At 47.2% G+C, this 11,966-nt stretch overlaps 1 protein-coding gene across 3 annotated transcripts; it reads left to right on the plus strand.

Annotated features, from left to right (window-relative positions):
- The first annotated feature begins 1,591 nt into the window (after positions 1-1,591).
- On the plus strand, positions 1,592-9,856 carry ADAP2 (ArfGAP with dual PH domains 2). Of its 3 annotated transcripts, XM_051634620.1 has the most exons (10): positions 1,592-1,727; positions 2,835-2,965; positions 3,639-3,730; positions 3,869-3,954; positions 4,755-4,864; positions 5,523-5,669; positions 6,398-6,481; positions 6,835-6,897; positions 8,161-8,238; positions 8,913-9,856. In XM_051634620.1, exons 1-10 carry the CDS (start codon positions 1,634-1,636, stop codon positions 9,129-9,131), a joined length of 1,104 nt encoding a protein of 367 aa, XP_051490580.1. In that variant the 5' UTR covers positions 1,592-1,633; the 3' UTR covers positions 9,132-9,856. The 3 variants fall into 3 exon arrangements, with proteins under 3 accessions (XP_051490580.1, XP_051490581.1, XP_051490582.1); XM_051634621.1 differs by lacking the exon at positions 5,523-5,669; XM_051634622.1 differs by lacking the exons at positions 5,523-5,669; positions 6,398-6,481.
- The last annotated feature ends 2,110 nt before the right edge of the window (positions 9,857-11,966 follow it).

An 11,966-nucleotide genomic window follows, 5' to 3' on the forward strand; every position in this document is an offset into this window, starting at 1 on the left:
GCTAGAGGTACAATAATTTAAAATGCAAAAAAGCAACAAACTTTCTTGTTGAAATCTCATTCAAGTTTCAAGCTTTTCTCTCTTTTTACTGTCATTCCAATGTTGCTTTCTAGAATGCAAATGAAGCTGATGTTCTTCTGCAATCCCATCAGTGATACAGAAAAAAGCAGTTAAGGCTTGGGCATGTTCTTGCAAGCACAGTGTATTGATGCTGATGCAGAGTAGAAGTAGGAGGATGGAAGGATCCCTTTACAAGCAAGACTATCTCAGGCTTTGTAAAAACCCTGAAACAGGGCAAGATGTATCTTGAGAGCTGATGTCTGGGAAGGACATGACCCTTGCAAGTCACAGAAAGACACTGAAGATCAGCCAGCCAAGTATGACACTGTAAGAAAAATCCTGGGGCTTCTGACCAATGCTGAGGGTTTTTTTGATGGTGAGTTTATATGTTGTCTTGAATATAAATAACCATTTTGTCATATAGGTTCTCTTATTTTACAGGATTTGTAAGGACACTCGAAAACTTAAGCTAGCAAAAGAGCTTCAATGTATGGCTTGCAAGAAATTATATTTGGGAAAATTAAACCCAGGTCTATATTGTAGGATGCAACAGTTCTTAAGGGTAAGTGCTGAAAAGAGTTTATGTAGGTAGTTGAAAAACTTTTCAGATATTCTACTGCTGCTTGTTTCATGACTTCACAATCTTTAACAATAATTAAAAGGTACAATGCTATTTAATGCCTGAAAAGATGGAAAGAGTCTGCAAGTACTTCCAACTGGTAATACATCTCTAATATAGTATTTTGTCATCTGCAGAGTTTAAACAGGGTTATACCTAAAGTTTACTGAAGAAGAATTGTATGTTAGTGCAATTATAGTTGCTATAATGTCATACTGTACTATATAACATTACTATAGTGAACTATAGTCACGCAGAACAGCTATGCAAATGAAGTTTAACCTGAAACTAGTAAAATGAAAAATTACATACCTCTTAATCTTTAAATAAACCTTCTTAAAAATCTTTTCCTCATCTCTTTTGCATCTTTCTTTTCTTAGATAAACCGAATGTCCAGTCGCAGCCCTTTTGACGTTGCCTTTATCCTGCAGGAGGCCCGGTTTTCATCCGGCTTCTGCAGACCCTGCGCTGCTCCCGTTTTCCCTGCGTCCAGGGTTTTTCCTCGCAGCCCTCCGGCCTCACGCAGCTCCTCCTGGGATGCCGTGGTGAGCACCTGCAGGTTGGCAGAGCTCTGCTCAGGGGAGCTCACCCGTGGGCTATCGATGGGTGGCTGCTGAAGGGATGCGTGCTTTAAAATTAGTATAATATATATATATTTAGAGAAACCGGAGGTGGAGTTGAGGCAAACCTGTAGGTGTGTGGACGGGCAAGGGTCCTGGAGACAGGCCTGTTGGTAACTGAATTTTGAGAGGAGAAAGGCGCAGCTCGCTGGGGAGCCCTGTCCGTTACCGACCCGCCTCAGGCCGCCCCGGGAGCGGGCGGGCGGGTCTGCCGGGCTGGCCCTGCCCGCCGCGGGGCCGGGGCCGCCCCGCCGGGGGAGCCGCCGCTGGGGCGGGACGGGGCGCCCCGCGGCCGCGCTCCGGTTCCTCATTCGTCTCCCTCAGAGCTCGGGCAATGATGGACCGCGACCGCAACAAGACGCTGCTGCTGGAGCTGCAGAGAGCCGCCGGCACCGGGAACGCCCGCTGCGCCGACTGCGGGGAGCCAGGTAAGGGCAGCCCCGGGCCCCTCGGGCTGTGCCGCCCTCCAGGCGCCTGTCTGTCCCCGGGCAGCCCCCGGCGCGTCGGTCTCCGGCCCGTCGGTCTCCGTCCCACCGAGTCCCTGGAAGCAGGGCCCTTGGTCACACAGAGGCTGGAGCAGGTGATTCCCGGTCCCGCTCTCCGACGTGGCCGTTCCGGCGGGGCCGCCGCGCTCCGGGCGGTCAGGACACGGCTCCTCGGGCGGGCAGAGCCGGGAGCGGGGGCGAGGAGCCCCACGGCGCGAGCAGGGGGCAAGCAGGGGACAGCGTGGGACAGGAAGCAGCCTCGGCACACCAGCAGCTTCCCCGGAGTTATTTGTAGACAGCACACAGGGCTGGAGGAGGAGATTGTGCCGGGTAGTTTTCCAGCTCTGGGGGAAATGTCTCTGCTGGGGTTGGCACAGAGGAAGGCACCAAAGATCCTGCTGGAAAGCCTGCACTGTGCTGCCAGCCTGTGCTTGTTGGAGGAGGGAGTCACCCTCACTGAGGCGAGCAGTCAATCGGCAGCCTACAGCAGCTGGAAGAGGATGACAAGTGGCTTCTGTTTGACGTGATAAGGCAGAAGGGGAGGGTGACATGGTGAAAGTGGCACTCAGGGAGCAGTCTTGCCAGAGTGCTCTGAGCTCTAAGCATCAGCTCCTCAAGGCCAAGACAGGGGATGGAGCAGCAGGAAAAAGCAGGAGCTTTCACAGGCTGTAGACAAAGTCCCCACGCTGGGCAGTTGTACTCGTTGTTCCCTCAGTAGTGCTCACTGACTGCAACAACTGTCCATTGTTGATTCAGCAACAGCAGCTTTCCATGCCAAACTAATAATTAGCTGAGCTTTTACATCACCACTTGCCTGCCTGCACAGTCACATTAATTTTTAAACAAATAGTTGGTGAAAGAGTTTACAACTGTAAGGGGAATGCCAGTGCTGTTCCTCTAAATATAGTGATGTGACAGTCATAAACAGTGGGGTGGCATTTGATGCACTGTGTGGGAAGCCTGGACTGTGCATCAGATTTGCTTCTTTTGCCCTTGCCAGTGGCTGTGCCTTTTCCCATGTGTTAGTTAATTCTATGTGTTTGTATCTAGATCCAGAGTGGGCTTCTTACAAACTTGGAATATTCATTTGTTTGAATTGCTCTGGAATCCATCGCAATCTTCCTCAGATCAGCAGGGTCAAATCCCTTCGGCTTGACTTCTGGGAGAATGATCTTATAGAGGTATAGAGGAAAAAGCAATAATTCACTTACTTTTCACCACATTTGATCGTAACCTCTGCCTTGTAGTTCCCATCTCTTCCACCATGGACAGAGGAACAAAACCACAGAGACAACTCCACAGTTAACTTTAGGGGTTTTTTTATAACCTACTCAATCAAATTACACTGATAGCTGACCTGTAGCTGACCTTCTAACATCCTGTAGTGTGTTTTTTTTTTTTGAAAGTGCACAGTAACTACTCAGTGTGGTTTAAAAGCCCACAGGTATTTACACATAGTATGTTCTATTTGGAAATCAACATAAGCTGCTAAACCATTGGTTCAGGCTCTCGTCTTTCAGTTGAATTGTATTAATAATATAATTGCAGTTTATGTCCAGGAGAAAATGACGGTATAGGGAAATCATAAACAAATAATTTTTCTCCTCATTTTCTTTTGTTCTCCTTCTGATCTGATTCAAACTGTTAATACTGACAGAGGCTCAGCCACCTAAATATTGCAAACTGTAGTGCCAAAGGGAATTTATAAATGTGTGTAGGGACACACTGAGAGTTACAGTGAGACTGAGCAAAAAGTGCAGTGCTCCCTTTGATACAAGTTTCATTTCATGTTCATGACATGGTATGGATTTTGTAGTTGCTTGCCTAACTGTAACTTTTTTTTTTGTCTTTCAGTTTATGAAGCAGCACGGGAATCTCTGTGCCAAAGCTAAATATGAGGCCAAGGTCCCTCCATACTATTACATCCCTCAGTCCTGTGATTGCTTGTAAGTTCATGGGGTATTTACTGCTCCAGACCTTTACAGCTATTAAACTACTGCTTTCCTCTACAGGTCTTCTTGGTTGGTTGATTGGTGAAAATAGAGGAAAGGCAGATAAGCTTTATACATGTTTTCCTCTTTCAGGGTTTTAAAAGAGCAATGGATTAGAGCTAAGTATGAGCGTGAGGAATTTGTTGCCACCCGAATCTGCCAAGATCCTTGTTCTGCAGGTAAAAGTCAGGATTAGAAGTACATGTGAAAAGAATCAACTAGCCCTTAGTTAAAATAATAATCCTGTGTATCCTGAGTTGAGTAGTTGCTTACATATACAAGGCTAGTTAAATAAACTGCCTTTTAATCTTAAAAAAAAAAAGCATTCTTTTGGCAAAGACCTGGGTACAACCCTGGGTGTAGCTGTTGTAGTTCTGAGGGGCAGTTTTCCAATTCTTGATCTCAGACTAACTGTAACAGTGGATGACCTTAAACTTGTGTTCTGCTAGCATAGTAACTACCTCGCAGCTGTGGGGATCCTGTTTACTTTAATATATACTTACTGACATTAGAAAATACTTCCCTGGGAGCATTCAAGGGCAAGTTGGATGGGACTTGGAGCAACCTGGTCTAGTGGGAGGTGTCCCTGCCCATGCAGGGGGTTAGATCTAGATGATCTTTAAGGTCCCTCCCAAACCAGTCTGTGATTCTATGATTGTCAGGGAAAAGCCCAACAGCACAGTGTGAACGTTTGCAGCTTTGAAGATCTTTAAGGCTGGCTTGTCCTGTTCGAACTGTTGGATGTGCAGGCCTTGCTTTGAGACTTAACATTGAGAAGAAGCTCCTAAGAAAAGGCACTTGGACAAGTGGAAGGGTATATTAAGATATTACAGTTCTCTAGTTCCCCACTTCATTTTTCATGAGGCAAAAATTCTCAGATGGAGAAAAGCCTTGGAACTCTGTGGCATGTCACCATTCAGATGAACAGTCTGGCTGATGTGCTGCCCCTCTCTGACACGTATCTTGGTCTGATCTGCAGGGAGCCATGAAGGATTCCTCTGGAAGCGTGGGCGGGAAAGCAGGCAGTTCAAGAAGAGGCGATTTCTTCTGTCAGCAAGGGAAGGAGTGATGAAGTATTACACCAAAGAAGTGAGTTCCTCAGTCAGAGTTTGCCATAGGTAGCTGGTCAACGTTCATCCTCAGACCCTGATCTTCACAGGCAAAAACCTGCATAAAGAGCTTTGTCTCTAGTTCTGCAGCCAGGCCAGCCTGTGGAGCAGCCCAGACGTTTCCCCACTAACATACCTGGTATTTTAGGCAATTGCTCTTTGGATTTAGCCTTTTTGCTCATCTCTTATCTTAACTCTGCAGCCTCCCTTTGCTTAGTGAACAAAGGAAATGGATACTGGCAGTTGAACAGCAAGATGAAGAAGAGCTGTTAGCAGCTCTTACCTCTTACATTACCAAAATATTTTCTAATCAGCTGCTGCAGCATCATTCTCCATGTGTCTTGCTTCTGTGGGAGAGTGCAACTAATTGTTCTCCAACTATGAGGCCAGAGATAGAACCCATCCCTTGCTAGTCAGACACATTCCTCTCAAATAGCAGCCTGGCATTTGTCAAGGAAAGGGAGTTGCTCTTTGTAAGGGATTTTGCATGTAATTAAGGCTTTCTGTTTTGGGTATATCCGATAATCAGATATTTAGGATGCCTGCTTCCTCTTCAGTAGGGATGTAGTTCTCACACAGTTGTCCTTCACTACCTTCCCTGAGAGCCCTTTAATACAGTGATGCTTTTCATTTCACAGTCCAGAGGTCCAAAAGCCATTATCAGCATTGAGAATATGAATGCAATGTTCCAGACAGAGAAAATCCAGCATGCTCATGGGCTGCAGATCACATACAGCACAGATGGTCAAACAAGGAACCTTTTTGTCTATCACGAAAGTGGAAAGGTGAATACCATGGAGACTTTGGAATAAGCAAGATGCTTAGATGTTTGGTCTATATTTTGGAAGAGATGTTCTGTTTCTGCAGGATCTGGTTTTACTTAAAATCACTATGACTTGTAGAATATAGAAAGTTGAAGAATTTGACAGTAATCACTATAACATCTTGTGTCTGTTCTGCTGGGGCACTTACTCAACTTCACACCCTGAATGGTCTTAAAGCCTCAGTGGGTCACATTTGTAAATCTCTGTAAGGTGACTGCCTGAGGGTTTCATACAAATATATTCTTTGAAGGCCTCTGGACATGCACAGAAAATAATATTGCTGTTCTGCATTTTTCCAAGCAAAGATTGATAATTTAAAGAAGAATGTAAATTAGTTTTGTTAGATTTCTATTTCTTCCCTTGCCCTCCCTTCCCTTTCCTTCTCGTGTCTTTCCAGGTACAAAGGTTTTAAAACAACTTGTAAGTGAATCAACTGAGAAGGCTTGTTTACACAGGCTTGGGTGACTGTCCATGCTGAGAATGTGTAGGACCTCCCTGAAGGAGCATTTTTAAATTATTTTGGAGGCTCAATGTTTTTCAGGTGTTTGGGACAAATGACTGATTCTCTCTGCCCCTTGGGGAGAAAATACATCTTTGCAAAGAGGTCACAAGGAAGGAGAAAGGCATTTTGGAGAAGCAGCACTTCTACTCTTTGTCATTCTTGTCTTTGTGTTTGCTGTTTTCCTTAGGAGATTGTTGACTGGTTCAATGCCATTCGGGCAGCACGTTACCATTATCTCAGAACAACCTTGCCAGCTGTCCCTGAGCTTGAGGTGAGAGCTGAACAGGGCTTGAAGCTGTCTATGCAAACACAGCATGGGAAAACGTTTTTTCACTTCTTCTGCCAGAGCTGGGTGCTCAGACAGCAGCATATGGGTCTTGGGGATGGACAGAAGAGGTAGAAGGAGAGGCCACACTGGATAACATGCAAAAACCTAGTCAACATTTAAGGTCTAAAAGTCTCCATGTGATCCCTATGAAGTGTAATCTCTCAAAAACCTTATGTTCCTTCTTATTTCAGACTTCCTTTTACTGAGCAGCCAAAAATAACCCAGGCCCCCAAAGCCAAAATTGAACAGAAAAGCAAGCCTGAATGAGACACTTTTTTTTGTTTGTGTTTTCCTAGCTCATACCCAGGATCACAAGAAATTATGTCAAAGAAGGACATATGGAGAAAACAGGACCAAAAGTAAGTGCATACTTGGCATTACACAAACGGGATTAGTCTGCATGGGGAATATTTGGTAATTCTATGATGTTTACTAGTAAACAGTTTGCTGAGTGACTGTATGCTTGCTGGGTTGATAGGAGATTCACACCTTTTGTGTTTTATTTTGCTTGGAAAATAAGACTGGGAGGCAGAATCCTCCTAGAAGAGTAAGCAAGATGGATTATCTGGCAGTGGATGTGCAAAGTCCTGTTGCACAACACTGGATGGACTGCTGTGCCTGCTAACTGCAGCTCTAGAACTGCAGCTCCTGCTAGAACAGAACATCACATGCTGGCTCCCCTACTTCCCTGTTTCTCTTAAAGTCAGTATCACATAAGTCACATCTGCTTATAGCAGCAAAGTATGATTGAGCAAATTCTCTACAGTGAAACCTATGGTTTGGTTTGTTTTTTGTGAGAAGGTATTTGGGTCACTGCTCCTTGAAACAGGAGGGGGAGATTTCAGGTTCTGCTGAAGGAGATAAAGATCTGAGGTCTTGTTTGAACATTGCCACTTCTTGTCTTGCTGTTGTCTGAGTGAACCACAAGCCAAAGTCCTATTAAAAAGTTCAGTGGTTAAATGCTGATACTGAATATGCTGGGGTTTTGGCCCAGCTTGGTGCTAGTGTCCCAGTACATCTTCCTACAGGTACTTGCACAGAGAATACTCACAGCTACAAGCATGAAATATTGTGTGTTTCTGTCCTAGGCGTAAATTCTACTGAAACTGAGGTGAGGCTTACAAGAAGGCCCTTCAGGTCTGCACAGAGCAATGAATAGCTCAGGGAATGGTCAGATGAGTGTAGCTGATGCAATTGGCACTTTCTACCGTTGTGCACCCTGCAGTGCTAGGGACAACCACCCAAACCAAAAGGCTGAAATTGCACACTCTCTTTATTGTCACCACTGGCCCAGGGATCATTCTCTGCAGTGCTTGCAATTAATCCATTTGCTGTGACTTTCTTAAACTTGGTAATTTGATCACTGGTAGATCCAAACTTCCTGCCCTATGAAAAGGATTGTCCTTGAATGCAGATCTCTAGTGTGAACCCAGCGAGAAGAGAGCTGAGGGCTGCACAGAGCAATGACTCGCCCATTACTTGTTCCAGGCATGAATGAAACTGAACTCAAGTTCTGAGTCATTTAAGCAGTCCAGGGATCTGCCCTGAATAGGCTGAACTCCCCTTGGAACTTAGTCTTTAAGTTCTTAAAGTTCTTAAGAACTTCTACCATCTCCTTGCAGCAGAAGGAGGCCTTTAAGGTGCGCTGGTTCTGCCTGGATTCTCAAGAAAGGAACCTGATGTACTTTAAAAATCCACTGGTAAGAGGAGTGTTCTCTGCTATTCCTCTTTATCAAGTTGGGTGGGGAGGAAGAGTCTGTTCTCATGCAGCTCTTCTATTGGCTGTGCAAGGCAAGCAGGCTCTGTCTCGAGCTCATTTCCCTTGTCAATGGATCGCTGAAGCTGCACTCTTTGGGAGCTCTGGCCCTTACAGTGGCTGTGAGGAAGACACAAGTCTTTTAAAAGTAGCTGCTACAGCCTGCAGCTTCTGGAGCTGTCACATCCCACAAGGTGGGCACAGCTCCCCAGAGGTGGGGGCACCTCTTGGATGGCACCTGGCCCTGCCTCTCTGGGTGAGATTCAACCTACTTTGCACAGACTCAGTGTCGGATTTGGAAATGTTCTGGAAATGAGTCAGTGCGGCACAGGGGTTCAGATGATCACTTGTGTGCGTGTGTGTGTGTGTCCCTGATCTGGGTTGACTGAGCAGTGACCTTTATTTTCACGCATGTGCTCTGTCCTTAAATGGGAAAGTGGTCTTTTGCAAGGTGGCACTGTGCCTCCACGGGGCTCTTGCTGGCCACTGTTCCTAACCAAATAAGGACAGTGTCTTCACACGTCCCCAGTTCCCGCTCTCTGTCAAAGGATAGAACAGTGTCTGCTGGAGCTGTGCTGCCCACTGGCTAATGGCTGTCTTCTGCTTCCTTCTTTCTAGGACGCATATGCACAGGGCCAGGTCTTCATTGGCAGGATGGATGAGGGATATGAAGTACGAGCTGGTTTGCCCCAGGGAGTCCGAGTGAAGAAAAGGAAACCAGCGATCACTGTGGTCACACCCCTGAGAGAGTTTGTGTTCCTGTGTGAGAACGACAGGGAGCAGAGGGAGTGGATAGATGCCTTAAATGGAGTAATTGCCCAGCCTTTGACTGGTTAAAAGTAGCACTGAGTTCTGATGAACTGCACTGCTTGGGCTGTGTTCAGCAGTGCTCCACGGCCTCTTTCTGTTGGCAAGGATGGTGCTCAAGGCCCTGCAGTGACAAAGGGCTTCTTCCTTCAGCAGCCACAGGCACAGAAAGAGTGGCTACAGAGAAATTAGTAAGAGGGAGTGCAGATAGTCTGTGTCCCTGCAGAACCTTGCCTGAAGTGCCTTCTCAGTTCTGCTTTTGGGCAGAGAAGGGTTTTCCAGCCTGACATAGGGATGAATCATCCAGCGTTTTCTTCTGGGAAAAAAACAGAGACAATGGAGAAAGTCTGACCCCAGAAGGGCTGGCATGTGTTTCCTTGAGGACTTGTGCAGGTGCTGTTGTATCAGATGCTCCTTTTCTTGTCTTTGATGTCAGAAGGACTCCTGTAGATCCTGAAGGATGTACTTGACAATCCAACCAGTGGCATGTATCCTGCCAGTGAACAGAGTCATCTGTTGCATGAGTACCTAGGGACAGTCACTAAGAGGCAAATACAGTGTCAGCTATCAGGAAGATGCAGCGTGTCCTCTTGGATAGATCTAAGATACCAGTTCATGCTGGAGTCACTGGATGCCCTTCAGATAGGGATGGCATGTCCAGGTAGGGACGTTTGTTTTCAATAGAGTGGGTTTAATGTCTTTTACACTGTTACATTTCTGGCACAGTAAAAAATAAAAGCCAAGTTTGAATTGTGGAGGATACTGTAATGGAATCACTCTAATGACAAATACTCTGAGCTCCTGGCTTTCAACAATCTCTGCTATTTGACTCATATAAGAGTGGCATATCCAACATGTGAAGACCATGGAATAGTCTCCCAAGGGGAAGAGGTGGATTCCCCCGCATTGGACTTAGATTCCACTTGGATTTCCAAGTCTCAGCTTGACAGGGTTTCCATGTCATGAGCCAACTCATGTAAACTGTAGTATTACCTAGAAAGGTTGGATCAGATGATTCTTGAGGTTCCTTTCAACCTAGCATTTTGTGATTCTATGACCAACCCCACACCTTGCTCCAGCAAACACAAGTCCAGGATGAACATATGCTGATGTACCTCACCTTCTAAAAACTAGCTGAAGTGTAATGAGCTTCATTAGCCTGAACACTGTAAGGCAGAAACTAGTTTTAAAAGTGTTTTCTTCAGTGACTTTCTTGAAGACAGTCAGTGAATAAACACCAGTGCTGGAAGTGCAGGGTGAGTGCCTCCTGATCAGGTACCAGTCACATCCGTTTTGTCCAGGAATTGGGTGAAATTTTGCATTGATTGAATTGGTTTTTTGCCTTAAGACCAAGGCTGAGATTGGGTTCTGCCAAGCAGCCAGTCATTCAAATACTTAACTCTTCTCTTCAAAGAGCCTTAGTCTGCAAATCATGAGGAAGTCTTGCAGACTAAATTTCTGGTCAAGCTTCCACCTTTTGCTGACAGTTGCCAGATACCCAGAATAGTTCTCTTCTGCAGAAATGAGGAAGTCCCAAGACTTGAAGGGATGAGTGAGATTAACACTTATTTTTTCTTTTTTCCCACAATGGTGAAGAAGAATTGTTTGAGTTGGATCCATCATTCTGCCTGTCTCAGCCAGCTCATCACCATCCAACTCTGAACAATCTTCAGTTTTGGTGGCTCTGCAGGTCCTGCTGTACTGTGTGCTCTCCTGGATGGGTCAGTAGACCAGCCACGTCAGCAACTTTGATAGGACTTGTTACAAAATTGGGAAATTCCCACTGAAAATTAAATCGTGCAGATAACAGCAACTTTTTTTGGAGAGCCCATGAAAAATCAAGGCCGGGCCGCGCAGAGCTCTGCATCACTGTCATTTCCACAATCCATCCTCATCCTCGGACCGCGTCTCCGGCAGAGGAGGAGCTGGTGCCGGCGCGGGGCTGTCCGGCCGGCGCGGGGAGCTGCCGCGGGGCACAGCCCGTTACCCGGGGCAGCCCAGCGCTCCCCGACGGGGCAGGCAGCGGAGCAGAGCCCCCCAGGCCCGCGTCGCCGCCCGCCCTCCCGGCTCAGGGCAGGAGCCTCGGGGCGGCGGGAAGAGGCGTCCGCGGGAAGCGAAGCTCGGGCAGCAGCTCCGGCCGGGCCGGGGCTGAGCTGCTCCCGGGGCTGAGCTGCTCCCGGGGCTGAGCTGCTCCCGGGGCTGAGCTGCTCCCGGGGCTGAGCTGCTCCCGGGGCTGAGCTGCTCCCGGGGCTGAGCTGCTCCCGCTGCCCGCGGGCCGGGGCGGCTCGGGCTGCACCCGCGGCTCCTGCCGCCGCTGCAGGGGGCCCGGACCCTCCCAGCTGCAGGACCTGCGGCCCGACCGGCAGCTGGTCGCTTTGGTGAACTTAATCCCGCAGGACTTCAAGGAAGAGGAGAGTTGGAAACAGAGGAAAAGCCGGCACCCTCGGCAGCTGCTGCCTGCAAGGGCTGGAGCGCGGCCGCCCGGGCACAAGGTAGGAGCAGTAGCTTCTGTTTCACTGGCACCTGGAGACAGGAGTGACTCCAGGGTATCCTTCCAGCCCAGAGCACGAGCCTGCCTTCTTGTTTCCTACAGCTTCTTTCACATCTTTCCTTTTTATTGATGGAAATGAACTGTGACACTAGCTCTACTGACTCCTGTCTTGGCCACAGGAGTTGTGCATTGTTGCCTTTTTTCTGCCTAGCCCAGGAGAAGCCTGAATGTTTCTGGAATTCTTGGATGCAAAATTCAAATAATTCTAATAATAAAGAGGAAATAGTGATCTTTCTAGCTTGTCCAGCAAAGACTGCTGGCCATAAAATAGTCAAGATCCTTAACATGGCTAAATTCTTATTGCAGGTAATGCA

This window comes from Apus apus, chromosome 17, assembly GCF_020740795.1.
Source record: "Apus apus isolate bApuApu2 chromosome 17, bApuApu2.pri.cur, whole genome shotgun sequence".
Lineage (NCBI taxonomy): Eukaryota > Metazoa > Chordata > Aves > Apodiformes > Apodidae > Apus > Apus apus.

Excerpts from the sequence above, each read along its gene's own strand:
- ADAP2 (XM_051634620.1), top strand. The coding sequence starts at position 1,634 with ATGATGGACCGCGACCGCAACAAGACGCTGCTGCTGGAGCTGCAGAGA. Across the intron at positions 4,865-5,522 it reads TGAAGTATTACACCAAAGAA|TCCAGAGGTCCAAAAGCCAT; the intron begins GTGAGTTCCTCA and ends TTCATTTCACAG. Across the intron at positions 5,670-6,397 it reads TCTATCACGAAAGTGGAAAG|GAGATTGTTGACTGGTTCAA; the intron begins GTGAATACCATG and ends TGTTTTCCTTAG.